Source organism: Sorex araneus, chromosome 5, assembly GCF_027595985.1.
Source record: "Sorex araneus isolate mSorAra2 chromosome 5, mSorAra2.pri, whole genome shotgun sequence".
NCBI lineage: Eukaryota > Metazoa > Chordata > Mammalia > Eulipotyphla > Soricidae > Sorex > Sorex araneus.
In genome coordinates, this window is record NC_073306.1 from 56,666,960 (window position 1) to 56,681,561 (window position 14,602).

At 52.5% G+C, this 14,602-nt stretch overlaps 1 protein-coding gene across 1 annotated transcript in view; it reads left to right on the plus strand.

The window, feature by feature from the left end:
• Positions 1 to 13,326, plus strand: part of PADI2 (peptidyl arginine deiminase 2) — a 58,627-nt gene extending 45,301 nt beyond the window's left edge. Inside the window, exons 11-16 of the mRNA XM_004603664.2 lie at positions 1,478 to 1,629; positions 3,560 to 3,704; positions 5,101 to 5,194; positions 6,149 to 6,234; positions 8,997 to 9,125; positions 10,774 to 13,326. Coding sequence (XP_004603721.2) covers positions 1,478 to 1,629; positions 3,560 to 3,704; positions 5,101 to 5,194; positions 6,149 to 6,234; positions 8,997 to 9,125; positions 10,774 to 11,007 — 840 coding nt within the window. The 3' untranslated portion in view covers positions 11,008 to 13,326. The remainder of the gene's footprint in view (positions 1 to 1,477; positions 1,630 to 3,559; positions 3,705 to 5,100; positions 5,195 to 6,148; positions 6,235 to 8,996; positions 9,126 to 10,773) is intronic.
• The last annotated feature ends 1,276 nt before the right edge of the window (positions 13,327 to 14,602 follow it).

Sequence of the window (14,602 nt, forward strand, 5' to 3'; positions counted from 1 at the left end):
TCCTCATTCTAGAACCCAGGCTGCAGCCCCGGGCTGGGAGTTGTCCATCTGCTCGCACAAGGAGATGAGAAAGTTGGCAGGCATATGGTCCCTGCGGCTTGGTCCTGACCAGGCTGCGTCACTTCTGCTCATATTTCATTATCCAGAGCAAGCCTGCCCCTGGGTGGGGAGCACATTCCTTACACAAAGAGAGGCCACAAGTCACACCGCCTGGGGTCAGGAGGCAACATTCTCTTACTGGGAAGGGAGGAGCAAATGTCCTGGGACCATTATACAATTTATCACTTGGCCTCGGGCCACCTAGTTTGACAGCCCTTTTAGATAGGAAAACCAGGATCAGAGAAATCGAGACAGGCAGGGACATCAGTGACACGAAATGAGGACCGGTCCAGTGTGTCTGATAGAGGCCCATGCCGAAACTCTGATGTGAGCACACATGTGACTACACACACATGTGCTCCTTCCTACACGCCCACATTCATACGTGGGGCCAGGCCCTGCATTTGGGTGGGAACAGAAGCCCACACACTGGATAAAGAAACTGTGGTACATATTTACAAAGGAATACTACTCAGCCGTAAGAAAAGGTAAAGTTGTGCAAATTGATGCAGTGTGGATGGATCTGGAGAGCTTTGTGTTGAGTGAAATCAGAGAGAGAGAGAGCAAGAACGGACTCAGAATGATCTCTCTCATGTGTGGGATACAAAGAAATTTTATTGGAGAATATCAAATGCCCAATAGCAATAGAAACGAAGAGCAGAAGAATTTGTCTTCAGTAGGAAGCTTGGTACTGGGGCAGGGGGAAAGGGGATAAGTCAGGGAAGGGAACACTAGGGGGATAACACAGAGGCAGGCAGTGGGGGCCAGGGGTCAGGAGGGAAACTGGGGACTTTGGTGGAAGGTAAAGGATTGGTGTTGGAACAATATATGCTTGAAACTCAACCAAAAGTATTTTTGTGGGGCAGATAGGGTATTTGCCTTGCGTGCAGCTGACGTGGGTTCAGTCCTGGGTGCCTAATTCCCCACACACCGCCAGAATGATTCTTGAGTGTAGAACCAGGAGTAACCCCTGAGCTCCGCTGGGTGAGGCAAAAATAAATAAGTAAATAACTCAGTAACGAGGGGCTGGAGAGATAGTACAATGGGTGGGGCATATGACTTGCACTCAGTCGACCTGAGTTCAATCTGCAGCATCCCGTATGGTACCCCAAGCGCTGCCAGGAATGATTCCTGAGTGCAGAGCCAGGAGTAAGCCACAAGCATCACTGGGTGTGGCTCCCCCCAAAAAAAGCTTTGTAATTCTTTGTCATTCAATAAAACATAAAAATAAAAAGAAGTCCGTTGGTGGGGTGACCCCCTTCTAGAAGCTGAGTGTCTGACATCACTACAGGTGATAGAGTGAATTTCAGAGGGGGCTTGGGGAGAGGGCTCTGAATTCTTGACTTCAGGAGACTAACAGCGGGTGTCCCCTGCCTAGGGCCCAGATTTCGGCTACGTGACCCAGGAGACGCGACCTGAGATAGTCAGCAGCCTTGATTCCTTTGGAAACCTGGAGGTCAGCCCCCCAGTGACTGTGAATGGCAAGACGTACCCCCTGGGCCGGATCCTCATCGGAAGCAGCTTTCCTCTGTAAGAGAAGGGGAGGGAGGGTTGGGAGAAGTGGGGCACCCTGGATATGATGGGATGGGGGGAGGTGACTGTTTTCTTTTGTCTTGTTTTGCTTCTGGGTCACACCCAGCAATGCTCAGGGGTTACTCCTGGCTCTGCACTCAGGAATTACTCCTGGTGGTGCTTAGAGGACCATATGGGATGCTGGGAATTGAACCCAGATCGGCCGTGTGCAAGGCAAATGCCCTACCCGCTGTACTATCACTCCAGCCCCAAGGGGTGACTGTTTCCTGTACCAGAAGCAACCGGCTAACGAATGAAGACCTCCTGTGACTCTAATAAGAGATTTGTGCTCTCAGAGAAAGAAAATCACGCTCTCATTTTCCCTCTTCCTATGAATTAGGGTCTAAGCTCAGCCAAACAAACCCATAATTCTCTTCCCCGAATAGGAGGATAGAAAATGAGAGGATAAATCACATGGGGAGGAAGTGGAGGGGTCCAGAATAGGAGCCCCTGAAAGAAGATCAGTGGGAGCACACCCGAAAGTCCTCAGGTCCGCATCCAAGAGGGGCATGACCTGGCAGCATGGCCCTGGGCCATGGGGAGAGGCCCTGGTTTCCAGTCTGCCACCAGACTCTGTGCTGACCTCTGATCCAGACAGAGGCACTCTCTGAGACAGAGAGGGAGCACTCTGCATCTTCACTTCACAAAAGGGCTGCCAGGAGCCTGCATGTGCACCAGCCCTCAGGCATGGGTACTAAGACCTGCTGAACCCTCTGAAGCACTTTGCCTACAGGGCTGAGGGCCAGGGAGAGGCCATCAACACTAATAGGACTTCCTCCTGCTGCCACCCACAATTGCCCATTCTGCAGCTGCTTCTCAGGCACAGCCAATGGTCAACCCTTGTTGGTCATGGGGCTCCAACATGCAGCCCAGGGAGAAGATCATAGACATGAAACAGGGGGCATAGAACGATGATAGAGAGTTGGGGGAGCCTGCAGAGGGATCCAGCTCCCCACAGGGAGGGCCTCTCAGAGGCAGCTGTGCGTGTCCCACAGCCCTTCTCTGTATGCGGAGCTCCAGGTCCTGGGGCTACCGGGAAACAGCCACCCACACGGCTCCAGGATTTCCAGTGAGTCTGGAGGGGAAAAAAGGAGGCAACTGAGGCTGGAGAGATAGCACAGCAGGTTGGGTATTTGCTTCGGATGCAGCCCACCCAGGTTCAATCCCTGGAACCCCATACGGTCCCCCGAACCCACCAGAAGCAACTGAGAGGAGAGGAGGAAAGGCCAGGGATCAGAAGGAACCCACTGGCCCCCGGAAGAACTTTGGGTTCTCGTCTAATGACTGTGGGCAAGTCTAGATGGATTTCTGTTTTGGTTTTGGTGGGGTTTTTTTTTTGAGGATGAGGGGCCACTTCCGACTGTGCTCAGAGATCACTCCTGGTGGCGTTGATGCCGAGGATCGAACCCAGGTTTACTGCCTACAAAGCAAGCATCTTACCTGCTGTACTATTGCTCAGGACCAGAAGGGGCCTTTATGGGGGGGAGGAGGGGGGATGCATTTTAATTGAACAAAGACCCTGTTGAGAAGCTTGTGAAGAAGCCACTTGCATACTTCAAAGCTGGAGACCCCTGCCTTTGCTCCAGTGCTCTGCATCACTGCGGACAGGACCCCTGAGCACAGGAGCTGGCCTCCGTACACCATCAGTCCTCAGGGAGGCTCGGAGCTGGGCTCCAGGCCCTCTGCAGAGGCCTTGGCCCAGCTAAACCCATTTTCTTTCCCCTTGAGCTCAAATGCCTTCCTGCCCGCGCCAGGCTCTCAGGCCTCCCAATCAGTCGGCTTCCGGTGCCTTCTCTGCTGATGCCACGCCAGGTTCTAGAGACACCGGCCCTCTGATGAGGCAGGCATGGGGGGCAACCTTCTGAAGAGCCACCTCCCTCCCCCCCAGGTCCGGAGGCCGGAGGATGGTCAAGGTGGTGCGGGACTTCCTGCAGGCCCAGCAGGTGCAGGCGCCCGTGGAGCTCTACTCTGACTGGCTCTCCGTGGGCCACGTGGACGAGTTCATGACCTTCGTCCCTGTCCCAGGCACAAAGGTAAAGCTGGCTCCTGAGAGGTGAATAGCCTCCTGGGGAAGCTCTGTACCGCTCTGTTTCGACAGCAGGGGGCAGGATAGAGACCGAAGACCGGGTAGTGGGAAGAAGTAGGCCGTCTCCTTAGCATGGTGTTGCTGTGGTCCCTAAATGTTTAACCCGATGGATCAGAAATATTAGCATTTCAGCATGAGACCAGCATAAAAATCATCAGAGAGTTTACGTTCTGGTTTGTATATTAAATGGATTCTTGAGGGCTGGAGAGACAGCACAAGGGTTAAGGCACTTTGCCTTGCACTCGGCCTATACTAGTTTGATACCTGGTATGATATGGGTCCCTGAACAATGTCAATAGTGACCCCAGAGGCCCAGAGCAATAGCACAACATTTATTTTGCTCACAGCCAAGCCAGGTTTGATCCCTGACATCCCATATACTCCCCTGAGCCCAGCCAGGAGTGATCCCTGAGCACAGAGCCAGGAGTAAGCTCTGAGCACCATTGGATCACTGTATCACTGGATCACTGTCATCCCATTGCTCATCAATTTGCTCGAGCGGGCACCAGTAAGTAACGTCTCCATTGTGAGACTTGTTGTTACTGTTTTTGGCATATCGAATACGCCATGGGTAGATTGCCAGGCTCTGCCGTGCAGGCAATAGCTTGCCGGGCTCTCCGAGAGGGACGAAGGAATCGAACCCGGGTCAGCCGTGTGCAAGGCGAACGCCCTACCCACTGCGCTATTGCTCCAGCCATTGGATGTGGTGCAAAAAATAAAGGCACACATAAACACATAAAAATAAACAGATCCTCAAAAACTTGGAGTGTACCTTACTCCTGGAGCATGTCTCCATTCAGATTAGCCACAACGCAAGTGTCCAATAGTCACACAGGACTAGGGACAAGCCCGTTGGGGGTCACACCCTAGACTAACGAGGGATGAACCTGGGAGCTAGAGAGAGGGCCTGGTGGGGGTTGGGTTTGGGGGCCTCGCCCAGAGTAGCCTAAGAGCTATTCCCAGCTCCAGGATTGCTCCCCATGGAGCAATGCTCGGGGGACCACGCGGCACCAGGGCCCAACCCCAGGGCTCCTACATGCAAAGTGTGTGTCTCCAGCCCTTGGAGTCACGGCCCCAGCCCTAGGTCTCTCATTGTCTGAAGTGACGGGCGTGGCTGCAAGGTCTTAGCCTGAAATGTTGGAGCACTGGCCGGGCCTCCGTGCCAAGGTCCCTCTGCCTTCAAGCTTTGACTCGGTGGCATTGCAGAAGGGAAGAGATGTTTGCAGAGGAAGGGAGAGAAATGTTCCTTTGCAGCAAAGCCCTGCCAAGAACTGTGCAGCTTGGCGCAGGGAGGCTGCCTCTTGCTCCACAGTCCCTTGCCGACCGTGTCTCGTCTCTCCCAGAAATTCCGGATGCTCATGGCCAGCACCTCAGCCTGCTACAAGCTCTTCCGTGAGAAGCAGAAGGAGGGCCACGGGGAGGCTGTCATGTTCAAAGGTGAGTGACCAAGGGAGGTCTTGGCTGGGGTGGGGAATGGAGTCCTCAGAGAGATCCGCAGGAGGGTGGCTCCGTGGATCTTAGCTCCTGAGTACCCGGTTCTGCTTTCCTGAGCCCCCTGGGAGCCATGGGGGCAGCCCTGCCCTCTCCTTACCCAGAGGGGCCAGAGAGCCGCCCTCTGTTCAGTGTTGGTGTATTTTAGGGTTATGTGTATTTTAGGGTGTTAGCACCCCAGGGCCTGAGTTAAAAATCTCAGGGCCAGGACAAATGGAGGCATTACTGAGACCACTCGAGAAATTTGACGATCAACGGGATAATGATGATGATGTTGATGATAATGATGATGATGATGATGATGATGATGATGATGATGAACACCCCACACCCCCACCAAAGTATTTTCCCCTCTGTCCACAGGACCACTCCGACTTCCTCCTGCTCCTCCTCCCAACACCCCATACACTTTGGGGTGTTGGTTTTTTTTTTGTTGTTTGGGGTTTTTCTGTTAGAATGGGATTTTTGTTTTGTTTTTTAGTTTGGGGTTCACACCCGGCAGTGCTCAGCAGTTATTCCTGGCTCAGAGATGTGCCGCGTTCCCCCTGGCTACCCGCTCACCTGCAGAATCAAGCTCTGGAAATGGGAGTTTGCGGTGCCACCATTCCTGCAGTGTGGGACGGCACAGCAGCTGCCACCATTCCTGTACTGGCCGGTCCTGGGGAAAGGCATGTAGGCTACTCTCCCCGGGTAGGGGGCCTGGTTCCCCCACCCCACTGAGTTCCCTTCTGTTCTCTGGTCAGGCCCCTTCTCTCCACCCCAGCAGCTAGCCCAGAATCTGGAGAGGCTTGGCCATAATAATAATAATAATAATAATAATAATAATAATATTAATAAAACAGAACAGCAGGCTGGATACCTAAGGCCAGCCTGTCCTCTGACTGTCCTTGGACCCCACAGGCTTGGGCGGCATGAGCAGCAAGCGAATCACCATCAACAAGATCCTGTCCAATGAGAGCCTCGTGCAGGAAAACTTATACTTCCAGGTGAGCGCGGGCGGGGCCCCAAAGGGCTGGGCACAGGACGGCAGGAGGGAGGTGGGAGGTGGGAGGTGGCAAGTCTCACATCCTCGGGGCCTCCATGGGGAATGGCCCGGTCTGTGGGGCACATGATATAGGAAAGGGTTGACAGAAGCCCTGGGTCTAGGACCCGGCTTCAACCCCGGGACAGGAGGGGGACGGAGGGGGACGGAGCGGGCCGGGCAGATCAGAGGCTAGAAGCAGACGGAGGCTTGGAAGGAGAGCCAAGGGTTCTGCGGGGCTTGAGCCTGTCCCATTCAGGGAAGACACATCTCTTAAACCTAGGAGGGGCACTGAGGCTAGAGAGATAGTACAGCGAGTAGGGCGCTCAGCCCCCAGCCTCCACATGGCCCCCTTAGCACCACCAAGAGTGACCTTTGAGCACAGAGGCAGGAGTAAGCTCTGAGCACTGATGAGTGTAGCCAAAAACACAAAGAAGAAAATATGAGGGACACAGGGTTCGCTTAAGAGGCTGGGACTCACACAGAAGGCCTGGACTGCAAGCCCTGGCACCAATGGCACTGCCAGGTGTAGTCCCCGTGTCCCCCAGCACCAACCGGCCAAAAGCAGGTAACTATCAGGCCCACCCAACTCTTAGTGCAAGAATCACTGAGTGACTCCTGAGCACTGTTGGTGAAGCCCTGATAAAAAGTAGCAAAATATCAGTGCCCATGATGTTCCTTGGGGCTAGAGCATTTGCTTTGCCTGTGTGGGGCTCTGGATACAACCTCCAGTGCCACAAAATACATACATACATACATACATACATAAATACATCAATTCATTTTAATTAAAATATGATGAAAGCAGCAGACCTAGTCTCTTAAAAATGCACATATGATGCTATGCCCTGGATTTTTATTAGTTTTAGGGGACCACATATTAAATTTTTATTAGACTTGTTGCATATCAAATTTTTATTAGTTTTAGGGGATCACAAGCAGGGTCACATATTAAATTTTTTGGCTTGGATATATTTAAAGCACCTAGTGTTTAGGGTTTTTTTTAAGAGAAAATTCAAGCAGATTTAAATTTAAAAGCATAAAAGTAAAAAGGACTGGAGCCATAGCACAGCGGGTAGGGCGTTTGCCTTGCACGCAGCCGACCTGGGTTCGATTCCTCTGCCTCTCTGGGAGAGCCCGGCAAGCTACCAAGAGTATCCCATCTGCATGGCAAAGCCTGGCAAGCTCCCTGTGGCATATTCGATATGCTAAAAACAGTAACAAGTCTCACAATGGAGACGTTACTGGTGCCCACTCAAGCAAATTGATGAACAACGGGACAACAGTGCTAAAGACAGTGCTAAAAGTAAAAAGTCCATCAGTAGTAGCTGCTGCATTTTGCCTTTCTTAATTGTATATTTAGGGGGCAGAGATATAGTACAATGGGTACTCTCTTGCCTTGCGTGCAACTGACCTGGGTTCGACCCCGAGAATCCCCCTTAAGCCCTTTCAGGAGTAATCACGAACTCAGAGCCAAAAAAGGCCTGAGCACCACCAGGGATAGCCCCAAAACCAAAATGAATAAATAATTGTATTCAATAATTATTGAACTATTTGATTATTAACTAATCAAATGATAATGATTATTTTATATTATAAATAAACATGTTATAAATAAATTATTTGCCTTTCTTAGATATATTTTGGCAAATTTTTTTTTTTTGCTTTTTGGGTCACACCCGACGATACACAGGGGTTACTCCTGGCTCTACACTCAGGAATTACTCCTGGCAGTGCTCAGGGGACCATATGGGATGCTGAGATTCGAACCCAGGTCGGCCGCATGCAAGGCAAACGCCCTACCCGCTGTGCTATCACTCCAGCCCCATATTTTGGCAAATTAAACAAAACAACCCCTATCAGGTACAGTTTGATCAGGACTCCTATTTTATTTTTTTTACCCATGGGGCTCTTGTTATATCCTCATGCTAGGAGCATAGCTGAAATACGGCATAAGCTGCACTGAGCATATCATCCACCAAGAGAGAAGTCTTATGTGCTCCCAATAATTGGACAAAAACCTTGCCTTTTGGGCCTGGGTACTAGGTCAGCTGTAGAGTTTTCGCTTTGTATGTGTGAGACTCTGGTCCAACTTGAACCAACCACTGTGGCTGGGGAAATTCCATACACTGATTGGTTTAACCCAGAGTTACGGTACCCTTGAGCCGATTCCTGGGACAGAGATTAGGGCAGAGTCCACTGATTATCTCTCAACTGAGCAGGGCTGAGGTTAAACCAACGCAACAACTCAGAGCTGCATTGCAGGAGGCGAAGCTTCCTGCATGCTGGAGAAGAAACGGCAAGGCTCCCCAGTCCACCCAGTACCTCACTGGCTGCTTGCACTTTCCCCTCACTCGTTTTATGCCATCACATAGATCCAAGGTCAAGTCATACCCCCACCCCCATTTTGGCAGTAGGACTTTGAGCAACGCCCTAAACTCTGTCTTTGGTTCTCTCGTCTCGGATGAGGAGGGTGTAGCAGTGTTGGCTCACAGGGTTGAGACTTACTGAGGTGGGGCTCTTGCCGCTCAGCGTGAGACCTGCTCGTGAGAACCCTGCCCACTCTCTGTCGTCACCAGTGCTGCCACTGGGTGAGAGGGGTGGGGGATGGCCAGGTGAGCACTGGAGCTCCCTGGGATCCCCAGCACTGATGCTGCAGACTGGGTCGGGCCTCACAAAGGGGCAGGAATGCCGCTGACCTGCTGGTCCTCCCTCGCCCTCACCCAGCGCTGCCTGGACTGGAACCGCGACATCCTCAAGAAGGAGCTGGGGCTCTCAGAGAAGGACATCATCGACCTGCCCGCCCTGTTCAAGATGGACGAGGGTCACCAGGCCGTGGCCTACTTCCCCAACATGGTAAGGCTCTCGGGGCCCCAGAGCTCAGGCGGGCCACGCAGGATTGGTGGGGCAGCTAGAGGCAGAAGGACCCCTCAGCTGAGGCAGCTTCAGTGTGGAGGCCCAGCTGCTTGGCCTGGCTGCCTCCATGCAGCCTGAAGAACCCTTGGCCCTATGACCAGATAGGAGAGTGCTTTGTGATCACCAAGACCTTGTAAACAAGACGGAGTCTCTTTCTCATGCGGGGAAGGAACGGAAAGGTGGAAAGAGGTTAGAACAACAGCTACACACACACACACACACACACACTCGCGCGCGTGCACACACGCATGCACACATACACATACACACATAAATGCGCATGCACATACACATGCACACACACATGCACACACATGCACATGTGTGTACATACATAAGCACATACACATGTGTGTACACGGATACACACGTGCGCACACACATGCAACTCACATTCATGTGCACATACAGGCACATACACACACATAATACACATGCACACACAAAGATAGGGGAGGGGGTAAGGCACATGCCTTGCATGCCCACCCCAGATCTATCCCCAACACCACATGGTTGTCCGAGTATCATCAGGTGCAGGCAGAAGGTGCCGGGGTGACCCACACTGCCTGAGCAGTACCACATCCTGGCATTAAACTATTGGCCAAAAATCACTGAGAGAGGTCCCGTAGGCCTCAGTGGCAGGGAGGGGAATGGAACAGAAGTTTGCTTTTTTCTTTAAATGAAAAATAAGAGGCCAGAGATATAGTACAGTGGATAGAGCACTTGCCTTGTACACAGCCGACCCGGGTCCAATTCCTGGCCTCCCATGTGATCCCTGGAGCAGTGCCAAGAGTGATCCCTGAGTGCAGAGTCAGGAGTAAGCTCTGAGCACCCCTGAGTGTGGCAAGAAAAACAAAATAAGTAACTAGTAGGCCAGAGACATATACAGGAGGAGCGGCCCTTGCCTTGCATACAGCCGACAGTTCAGATCCCAGCACTGGTGCTGCACACAGTCTCCTGAGAATGAGGAACACCCACTCCTGGCCACAGAGCCAGGAATAGCCCCTGAGGGCCCCCAACACGAGAACCCCCTAAAATATAACCATAGCACTGTATCACTGTCATTCTGTTGCTCATCGATTTGCTCGAGCGGGCACCAGTAACGTCTCCATTGTGAGACTTGTTGTTACTGTTTTTGGCATATCGAATACGCCACAGGTAGCTTGCCAGGCGCTGCCATGCGGGTGGGATACTCTCGGTAGCTTACCGGGCTCTCCAAGTGGGACGAAGGAATCAAACCCAGGTCGGCTGTGTGCAAGGCAAACGCCCTACCCGCAGTGCCCTAAAATATAAAAAGTACATAAATACCCACACGTATGCACATAGTGTTCCTGCTGGCCCTTCATGCCCAGGACCTGCCCGTACGTGCACACACAGGCTGTGGCCGCCTCAGTGGCCACCTGCACACGCCTGGCACAGAGGCAGGGTAACTGGGTCCCCGCCGTGTCTGGGGTGCCGAGTCCCCTCTGCAAGTTTGCGTCCTTCTCTGAAAGTGAGGCCCATGGCAACACCACTTCCTGGGTGGTCGAGAGGGTCCAGTGGGCACCGAGGCCCTGGTGGTGCTCAGGCAGGCTGCTGTCGCCGCCAGGTGAACATGATCGTGCTGGACAAGGACCTGGGCGTCCCCAAGCCCTTCGGGCCGCAGATCGAGGAGCAGTGCTGCCTGGAGACGCACGTGCGCGGCCTGCTGGAGCCGCTGGGCCTCAGCTGCACCTTCCTGGACGACATCTCCGCCTACCACAAGTACCTGGGCGAGGTGCACTGCGGCACCAACGTGCGCCGGAAGCCCTTCCCCTTCAAGTGGTGGCACATGGAGCCCTGAGCCGCGGCCCCAAGCTGCCCTCCTGCCCCGTGTTCTCCAGACCCCTCATGCCCCACAGAGCCTGATGTGGCCGGGAGACCTTCAGACAGGGTGGAGGGGGAGTGTGGGGTGGGGGACCTTGACCTCCCCCAGAAGGGCCTAGGCGTCCCCAGGAGCCACCACCATGGCCCTCAGCTCTGTCCTTCCTTGAAACAGCCGGGCCTCTGGCCAGCATGTGTGTAGTGTGGGCATGCAAACTAAAACCCCAGCCCTGACCCCACTCCCCAGAGAACCCTTGGTCTTCTGTCTGACACCAACAGGGGCAGAGGCGGGGCCGGGGTTCTCCTGATAGCCAGAAGGTCAAGAAAGGTCAAGGGTGAATGCTGGAGAAAGGTGCTGGGGCCTCAGATGAACCTTCAACCACTTAATCATTTGAAATTTGCCTCTCTCACAGTGTCCAGGAGGCCACCCCCAATTATTCTCTGTTTCCCAGCCTCTCTCAAATTCCCCAGGCTTTCTTTCTGCTGTGGAGATGCCACAGACCAGCTTCCCTCTCCCCTGGGGTCCAGCAATTCGCGTAGAATCTTTGCTGGAGATGAATTTTATCAGGGCTGCTTTCTGCCTGCTTAGGATGCTCCTCACACTTCATCTTTCTCTTGAGCACAGGCCCTCCCAGGTGTGGGTTTCTCCCCACACCAGGCTCCCCAGCATTCCCCAGGTGCCAGGGTCTGCCATCTTCCCTCACCGGGTTCTCGACTCTTCAGCCACTCCCTAACTTCCCTTCTCCCATCTCCACTTCCTGTCTATTCCCCATGACATCTCTCTCCCGACAGCTGACAAGGACCTCAGCCTCTCTCCCACACACCCACCAGTCAGGCTCAGATCTTCCCCCAGGACATACTAATCACTTGCCTCTCCCCAGACTTCAGACCTAAAATTTAAGGACCCTGGACTAGCCCCCAGTCCAAACAACTGGCTGTGGGTCTTGGAGATAGATTTGGGACTCTGGAAGTTTGCTCCGTGCATTTGCACAAGACCTGCTCATTTGGGCTAACACAGATTAACTGGTGCCAGAGAGATTGCCGAATGGGCTAGCTCATACTTTGCACACAGGAAGCTCGGGTTTGATTTCCGACACTGTAAGATCCCCTGAGTACCGCTGGGACTGACTCCTGAGCACAGGGCTGGGAGTTAGCCATTCAGCACCTCTCACGGTGGACCCAAAACAAAACTCAGAACAAAACATTAATTCCCTGGCTCCAGCTGAGAAGACCCAGTTTCAACTAAAACAAAACAGTCCCTTTAGGATCTGTTGGTACCAGGAAAATAACTGAATTATAATTCCACTTCAGAGGTTAACAGGAATCAATGAAAACCAATGAAAAGATTACAAGTGGGTGCTCCTGGCGGAAGGAGATTTTCTTTTGGGGTTATTTTGCTCACTCATTCAACAAACATTGGTTGTGCATCTATGACCTGGGCACTGTGTTGGGCTCTAAGGATACAGTAGCCAGCAGCAAACTGAACCTGGTCCCTGCCTCCTGGTCCTGGTCCACTCCCTCATGCACCGCCCCACCTTTCAATGGCTAGCATTAGCCCTTCAGTCGGGCATTTGCATCAGGACCACCGCAAGGAGTGTGGGTCTTCTTTAAACACGCCTCCTTTCCACCGAGCTGGGCCAGGATCCCAACTGATCAGACCCTAGATCCTGTTGTCCCTTTGTGGGGACAGTGGTCCCTGCCTTGGTAAGGCCAAAACCCCCAAACCTCCCCAACCCTGAACCTGAAGACACCAAGTGCCTATTTGAGGGTGTTTATCTGGAGACTTAGCTTGTGTGTTTTGCTTGCATTCATTGCTTTCTAGTCTAGCAGCAGGGGAAGTGGGAACCTCCCACGTGGAAACAGTGTGTATTTATAGATATTTCTTAAACTCTTCCCCTCTTGATAAACTCCTTGTTTTTTGTTTTTTGGTTTTTTTTTTTTTTTTTTTTTTTTTGGTGTTTGGGTAGCCTTCCAGGACTCAGATTCCCATTTCCACCTCCTGTGACCACCTCCAACATGGACATCTCCCCACACCTACTGGCCCATTGCTTTTCCCCAACCCACCCCCACTTTCTGTAACTGTAGACACAGAATACACTTCTGTGTATTGCAAAACTCTACTAAGTTCCTGTTTCCATCTTGATTTTGAAATACTTGATGCAAGAAGACAGAGGGAATGGTGAGGAAGGTTAACAATGAGAGCAGTTTCAATTCTCACATCAGGAGGCCGTGATGGAGAAGGAGAGGTGTTTGGGGAAGGACCTGGTTATGCAACAATAAAATTAACAGTCAGAAGGCACATCATGTGACTGTTGGTACGATGTTCATTGCCGCTTCTTGGGCACGGCCTGGAATGATGTCAAACACACGTACATCTCCTGAACTTGCTGCGTCTGCCCTTCTGGCCACAGTGTCAGCTTGTCCTTGAGTCAGCCTTGGCATGCCCACCATACTCTGCAGATGTGTATTACACGTCCTCCGCCACGATCAAGACTAATACCCACTTGGGTTCGGGAGATAGTACAGTGGGCAGGGTGTTTGCTTTGCCTGTGGCTGACCTGGATTCGATCTCTGGCACCCCATAGGATCCCTTGAATCTTCCAGGAGTGATTCTCGAGTGCAGAGCCAGGAGTAAGTCCTGAGCACTGTCAGATGTGGCCCCAAAAAAGAACCCCCCAAAAAATGTTATATACCTACAATAAACTCTATTTTTTTCTGACGAGTTCCACAGAAATAGACCCAAAGCATTTGGGGACAAGTGATTTATTCAGAAGACCCTCCAGGGGTCAGAGCTAGTACAGGAGATAAAGTCCTCACTTCTCATGTGAGACTAATTCAGGTTCAAATCCCCAGGGGTTCGCTCAACAGAATGAGTTTATGATTTGCATCTAGGAGGCCCAGGTTGAATGCCCAATACCTCACAGTCCCCTGAGCACTGCTGGGAGAGGCCTCTAGGCACCAAGCTGGAAGTAGACCCTGAGCATTACTGGGTCTGCCCTCAAAACCCCCTAAAAAAAAAAAAACAGAATGAGTCTCCAGGGTTGGGGAGATCACTCAAAGGACTTTGAGTACATGCTTTGCATCCAGGAGTCCCAGCTTTAATTCCTGGCACCCTGTGGCTCCCTCAGAAAGTTCTGGAAGCCTATCCTAAGCACCATGCTAGGAGTATCTCCCCAGCACTGCTGGGTACTCTAGGTGCCTCCAGGTGAAACCAGGAAGGGAGTGGTGGGAGCTGGAGGGGAAAGGTGGAAGCAAACATGTGTAACTCCAGGTACAGCCCCATCCTGGTCCCTGGAGGGCTCCGGAGCACAAGTGCGGCTCTGAGTTGCTCCCTACGGAGCCAGAGGATTGAGCACCTGCCCCACTCAGTCACTGGCAGCAATCGTTTGGGCTCTCCAAAGGCAAGAGGGTACCAGCAACCCAAGAGCACTCATGTCAGGAAGGCCACGGCAGCAGAGCCACGGGAGCTGGGGAATGGGCTCCCGGAAGCAGGAAAGGAGCCACACAAGACACCACAGACACCAATCGTGTCCGTGGCTCCCGGTAACAATGCTTACAATATGGAACTGCTGCCT